Genomic DNA, 6,113 nt, shown 5'->3' on the forward strand with positions numbered 1-6,113 from the left:
GAGGGAGAGGGAGGAGAGGGAGAGGGAGGAGAGGGAGAGGGAGGAGAGGGAGAGGGAGAGAGGGAAATGAACAAGAACAAGCAGGGGACTTGCCTGTGGGAGGGGAAGGCTGCTAGATCTGAGAAATGGTTCTACAGTGGCTTCCCCTGGTTGAAGCAGAGGCTGACAAGGCTCACAAGCAGTCGCGGAAGGTTTGGACTCAGGGTTTCTCCCACTCTTTCAGGAACGCATTTTCCTCACGGTGTCTAACTACATCTTCACAGCCATCTTCGTGGGCGAGATGACACTGAAGGTTGTTCTGGGCCCCACCAGGGTCTTTCCCCACCCCCCGCCTGGAGCCCCTGGCCTAGGCCTCACCTTTGCTGCTGGCCTGGCCCTCGGGAATATTCCTTAGGTCCCAGAGGTCCACGCCTGTTGGGCTCTAGACCCTGGCTTGAGCTTCTGGGACTAGAGGGGATCAGGGATTCCCTCTTCTCCAATCACCAAGCCTAACTAGAAAGGCTCATTGGGGCGGGAACATTGCTCTGGGATGCTTCCCAGTGTGGGTGGCTCTGGGTTGAGGGCTCATGGTTATGCTATGAAACCATAGCTTGCATAGCTTCCCTGGGCCCAGACCCACTTCCTTCCTGCCTCACCAGCCCTCAAAAGAACCATCGTGAGCCATGCCTCATCCATCACCTCCTTACCTCCCTTTGTTCTGTCCCTGGGGAGAGTCTTCTGGCCCAACCCCCTCCCAAGGCTTGACCCTAACCTCACCCCCCCCCAGGTGGTCTCTCTGGGCCTGTACTTCGGTGAGCAGGCTTACTTGCGTAGCAGCTGGAACGTCCTGGATGGTTTCCTGGTCTTTGTGTCCATCATCGATATCGTGGTATCCGTGGCCTCTGCGGGGGGAGCCAAGATCCTGGGGGTCCTCCGCGTCCTGCGGCTCCTGCGTACCTTACGTCCTTTGAGGTGCGGACCCTGCCCCAATCGAAGCATGGTGATGGGGTAGGAGAGGCGTATAGCTGCGCTGAATAGCGATGAGCATGGTACCCAGCATACCTTGCTGCAGGGAGGAGGAGCCAAAGAACCTAGGGCAAGGGCTAAAATTGCCTCCACTGCGTTCCCTCCTCTGTGTTCTGGGTAGCTCACTGCCATCTCTGGGTGCCATCTCTTGGGCGTGGGGTGCACTCTTTGGGGATTGGTTGAGGGGGTCACGTGCCCTTCTGTGTATTGATCTAGGTAGAGATTGGTGCTTAGCCGCTGTCCTAGCTTAACCTGGCTATGGCATCTTCGTTTCTTGTTGTAACCTCCCCCCCTTCCCTCCCCCCACCCCAGGCCTGGTGACCGTGGGCTGATTTGGGGCTGTGGCTCACAGTACCCTGGCCTCCCTTGCCTGTCCGCAGGGTCATCAGCCGGGCCCCAGGGTTGAAGCTGGTGGTAGAGACGCTCATCTCTTCCCTCAAGCCGATCGGAAACATCGTCCTCATCTGCTGCGCCTTCTTCATCATCTTTGGCATCCTGGGGGTGCAGGTGAGGGGTGCCCATTCCACATCCCACCCCAAGTGCACTCAGCTGGGGACCTGGGGGTGGCCTTGGTGGAGCCAAGTGAGAAAGGCAGACCCAAGCTGGGTTGACGGAGCAAGGGGCAGGTCACATGGGTCAATTCCTGGTGCTTTCCTCCTCTGTTGTGCCCCTCTTTACCCTGAGTACCGCCTTTCCCTCCTTTCCCACAGCTTTTCAAAGGCAAGTTCTATCACTGTCTGGGAGTGGACACCCGAAACATCACCAACCGATCAGACTGTGTGGCCGCCAACTACCGCTGGGTGCATCACAAATACAACTTTGATAACCTGGGCCAGGTGAGCCTTTCTAGGGTCACAAGGGTCACTAACCTGGCTCCAGTCCTGCTCTGTCCGGACAGACACTTCCCATCCTACAAAGTGAAGATGGGTGGAGCTCTGCTCTCAGGAGAAGTAAGGCTGGGACTCTAGGTGCTGTCTGCCAGCATATGAAACTTAACAGGTACTTCACAAACACTGCTTCTGACATCCCACCCAAGGGACAGTAATGGGAGTTTTAGAGCCATTCACACCTGGGTGAACACCCAGCTTTTCTTCTTTATTTTCCTTTCCTTTTCTATCTTTTCTATCTTTCTTTCTTTCTTTCTTTCTTTCTTTCTTTCTTTCTTTCTTTCTTTCTTTCTCTCTCTCTCCTTTCTTTCTTTCTTTCTTTCTTTCTCTCTCTCTTTTCTTTCTTTCTTTCTTTCTTTCTTTTTTTCTCTCTTTCTCTTTCTCTCTCTTTCCTTTCTTTCTTTCTTTCTCTCTTTCTCTTTCTCTCTCTTTTCTTTCTCTCTTTCCTTTCTTTCTTTCTTTCTTTCTCTCTTTCTCTTTCTCCTTTCTTTCTTTCTTTCTTTCTTTCTTTCTTTCTTTCTTTCTTTCTTTCTTTCTTTCTTTCTTTCTTTCTTTCTTTCTTTGCAGTATCTCTTTAAGTCTCAGTTTCTTCCTCCCTTGAATGGGAATGTGACAGCCCAGCAGGCAAGAGTTACTCTGGAGAAGGGGCCTTGCCCTGGTGGCTTCTCTTTCCCAACACTTCAGTCAGCAAGTTCCTGCTTGGCCTTTGATCCTGTCTGCTGGGTGCCTGATGCATTTGCATAGCTTTCCAGGGAAGAGCTGCCTTCAAAGGGCTTCCTTTCCCCTTCCCCACAGAAGCCTCCAGGCAGCTGTTTGCAGAGAGGGGACTACCTTTCTCCCCAGGAGAAGAGGCAGGGTCCAGGCTGGAGGCCTCTCACTGGTGGCAGGTGGTAGATTTCCTGAAGCTCACTCTCAGGTCCACATTCTCACACCTGAGTTAACAGCAGGGGCTGGGCGGAGACCCAGGGCTCCTGGGTCAGGGTGCAGGAGCTCATGGGCCTTCCCGCTGGGCATCTTTCAGACAGTTACTTAGAACTGAGATGGTAACTCAGGACTCTGGCTCCCCACAACAGCAGCCCCAGGGCTCCCAACAGGCACACAGTAGGTCCTCAGAGAGGCCTCGGCAGATCTATTACTCAGGAAGACCTCTTTGTCTTGGTCTCCTAAAGGCAGAACAGCTGAGGTCTGATGAGGCCACATCTCTTATGCTTGCTTTCTTCCTTTGCCTTCCAGGCTTTGATGTCCCTCTTTGTCTTGGCCTCCAAGGATGGCTGGGTGAATATCATGTATAATGGATTGGATGCTGTTGCTGTGGACCAGCAGGTGGGCATGACTGGGGGCCACAGCAGACACAGAGGGTGGGGAGGGACCTGTAAGTCATCTCTGGTTCTTGGTCTCCCAGAACCAACCTGGTTTGATCTGGAGCTAAAGGGTGATCTGAGGAGGTCAGGGGTGATGAGTACTCTTGTATGTGGTTCTCTACTCCTTGTTTGCCTGTCCCCCCATTCCTAGGAATGGACTCCACCCACTATTCAGAGCTTGGCTGCCTCCTTGTCACTTCGTTTCTGCTTTGTTTCAGCTTTGTTTCAGGGATGGATGATTAAATTGGAGTGTGGATAAGCAGCAGGTTGAGTGGATGGTAGATGGATGGATAGAGTATGGATAGATGGATAAGTAGGTGAGTGGGTGGCTGGGTGGCAGGTTGAGTAGATGGAAGGCTGTGTGGATGGATGGAGAGCTGGATAAGTGGACAGGGTGGATAAGTGGATAGATGGCTATAGGTGTGGGTGGGAAGATAGATAGATAGATAGATAGATGCATGGATGAGTCCATGAGTGGATGAATAGATGATGGATTGATAGATAGATAGATAGATAGATAGATNAGATAGATAGATAGATAGATAGATGCATGGATGAGTCCATGAGTGGATGAATAGATGATGGATTGATAGATAGATAGATAGATAGATAGATAGATGGATGGATGAGTCCATGAGTGGATGAATAGATGATGGATTGATAGATAGATAGATAGATAGACAGACAGATGGATGGGTATGTGAGTGGGTAGGTAGATAGATGATAGGGTTTATGGATGGAGAGATGTGTGGGTGGCTAGATAATAGATGAGTGGGTGGGCTGATGGGTAGCTATAAATTGGTTGGATAGATAGTAGGTGAATGGATGGGTAAGTGAGTAGATGGATGGGTGGATGGGTGAGTGAGTAGATGGATGGGTGAGTGAGTGGGTAGATGGATGGATGGATGGGTGAGTAGATGGATTGGTGAGTGAGTGGGTAAAAGTATGGTTGGATGGGTGATAGATGGGTTGGGTAGATAGTGAATAGATTGACGCTTGCATGGGTGGATAAGGGGGTAAGTCACTGAAAAGACAGCAGACCAATGTGTCCAGGAGACGAACAGAGGAGCAGGAAAGGAGAGGGCAGGGAAGTAAGGCTGACCAGGCTGGACAGTTCCCATTTGCTGTGTTGTTCCTACCTTAGGCTTCAGAGGCAGGTTGTCCTAACTCCCCCATTACACCACAAAGGCATGGTGAGATCAAATGCCAGTGACCTTGCTGTGTAGACCAGCCTCCTCAGCCCTCACTCTGCCTCCCCCGCACCCCCCCCCCCACAGCCGGTGACGAACCACAACCCCTGGATGCTGCTGTACTTCATCTCCTTCCTGCTCATCGTTAGCTTCTTTGTGCTCAACATGTTCGTGGGTGTGGTCGTGGAGAACTTCCACAAGTGCCGGCAGCACCAGGAGGCTGAGGAGGCACGGAGGCGCGAGGAGAAACGGCTGCGGCGCCTGGAAAAGAAGCGCCGTAGTGAGCAGATGGTGGATGCTGGGAGGGGAAGGGTCTCCACCCACCGCTGTGCCCCCCTGGGTGGTGCCCTAGGGGGGGTCTGATTCATGCCCACTGGGTCTTTGGAACTGGAAAAGAGCAAAAGATTTAATCCATCTGTTGCCCCTGGGTGGCTCAGCTCCTGTCCCCAGCATCTGCTTGTCCAGGTGACCTGAGCCCATCAGTAATGATGCCACTGGCCAGCTTGGGTAAGCCCAAGTGCTTTGGTGCAGGCAGAGACAGAGGCAGACTTTCCTGTGGGCACCAAGGAGTGGGAACTTTTAGAACACACCCGCCCCTCATGCTCTTCCTCATGAAAGTAGTTTGCAGTTTTGGGGTCAGTCATCCACCCCTGGATGGTCAGCCTTAGGACCCCCATCTCTGCCTATCAGACCTTGTCATGGGCCTCTTTAGGGGGTGTTTGAGAATAATGTGTGTCTTAACATCCTGCTCCCTGCCACCGCTATCTCAGGGATTTCCTCACTGTGTCCTAGCACTGGGTGAGGAACGCTCTCATCCAGGACTTGGTGTGGGCCAGCATGCTCCTCTCTTGCTTCCTCCCTACCCATGACCTCTCTCCCCTTTGTGTTCTTCTCTTTGCTTGGTCCAATCCTGTATGGCCTGTGCTCCCTACAGAGGCTCAGAGGCTGCCCTACTATGCCACCTACTGCCCCACAAGGCTGCTCATCCACTCCATGTGTACCAGCCACTACCTGGACATCTTCATCACCTTCATCATCTGCCTCAATGTGGTCACCATGTCCCTGGAGCACTACAACCAGCCTACAGTGAGTCTTGGGGTCACCATCTTGTCTAAGGCCACACGGGGAGAACCAGCTTTAGCTGGATCCCACCTCAGGTTGAGGATTGAGTAGAGGGTCAGCGTCCATGACGTTCCTCTGTGATGGGCTTACGCCAGGCCTTTGTCGGGGAAGAGATGCAGGGCAGCTGGTAAATGAGAAGCTTGAAAGAAAAGGGTCACTCTTCCTGGAAGTGTGAGGGAGGTGGCATTTGTGAGCAGCCTGCAGCATGAGAAGCTATGACTGTGGGGTGATAATGTGGACACTGCAGAGCATGACGCGTGCATTAATCCTCATCATAAAGTCCATGTTAGGAGGACCCTGGTTGGGTTTTCCAGATGGAGAGGTTGAGCCTCAGAGAACAGGCAGCAGAGCCAGAACTGGAGCTTAGATTTGTGTTCAAAGTTTACAGGGGCCCTTCCGCTGCACACTGAGTATCCCGAGTATAAGGGATAACCTCCTGGAGGCAGGCCCATGGCTCGCAAGCATCCTTGGGGTAGATGCTAACAAGCATACAGCAGAAGAGCGTGAGGGTGGGCTGGTGAGATGGCTCAGTGGGTAAGAGCACCCGA

General features: G+C 52.6%; 1 protein-coding gene across 1 annotated transcript in view; it reads left to right on the forward strand.

The window, feature by feature from the left end:
• The window catches only part of Cacna1i (calcium voltage-gated channel subunit alpha1 I), a 110,220-nt gene that overhangs the window by 84,506 nt on the left and 19,601 nt on the right, over positions 1–6,113 (forward strand). Inside the window, exons 19-26 of the mRNA XM_021216262.2 lie at positions 109–136; positions 224–292; positions 767–951; positions 1,386–1,512; positions 1,716–1,841; positions 3,126–3,215; positions 4,531–4,723; positions 5,378–5,529. Coding sequence (XP_021071921.1) covers positions 109–136; positions 224–292; positions 767–951; positions 1,386–1,512; positions 1,716–1,841; positions 3,126–3,215; positions 4,531–4,723; positions 5,378–5,529 — 970 coding nt within the window. The remainder of the gene's footprint in view (positions 1–108; positions 137–223; positions 293–766; positions 952–1,385; positions 1,513–1,715; positions 1,842–3,125; positions 3,216–4,530; positions 4,724–5,377; positions 5,530–6,113) is intronic.

The sequence above is a fragment of the Mus pahari genome, chromosome 17 (genome assembly GCF_900095145.1).
Source record: "Mus pahari chromosome 17, PAHARI_EIJ_v1.1, whole genome shotgun sequence".
Taxonomy (NCBI): Eukaryota; Metazoa; Chordata; class Mammalia; order Rodentia; family Muridae; genus Mus; species Mus pahari.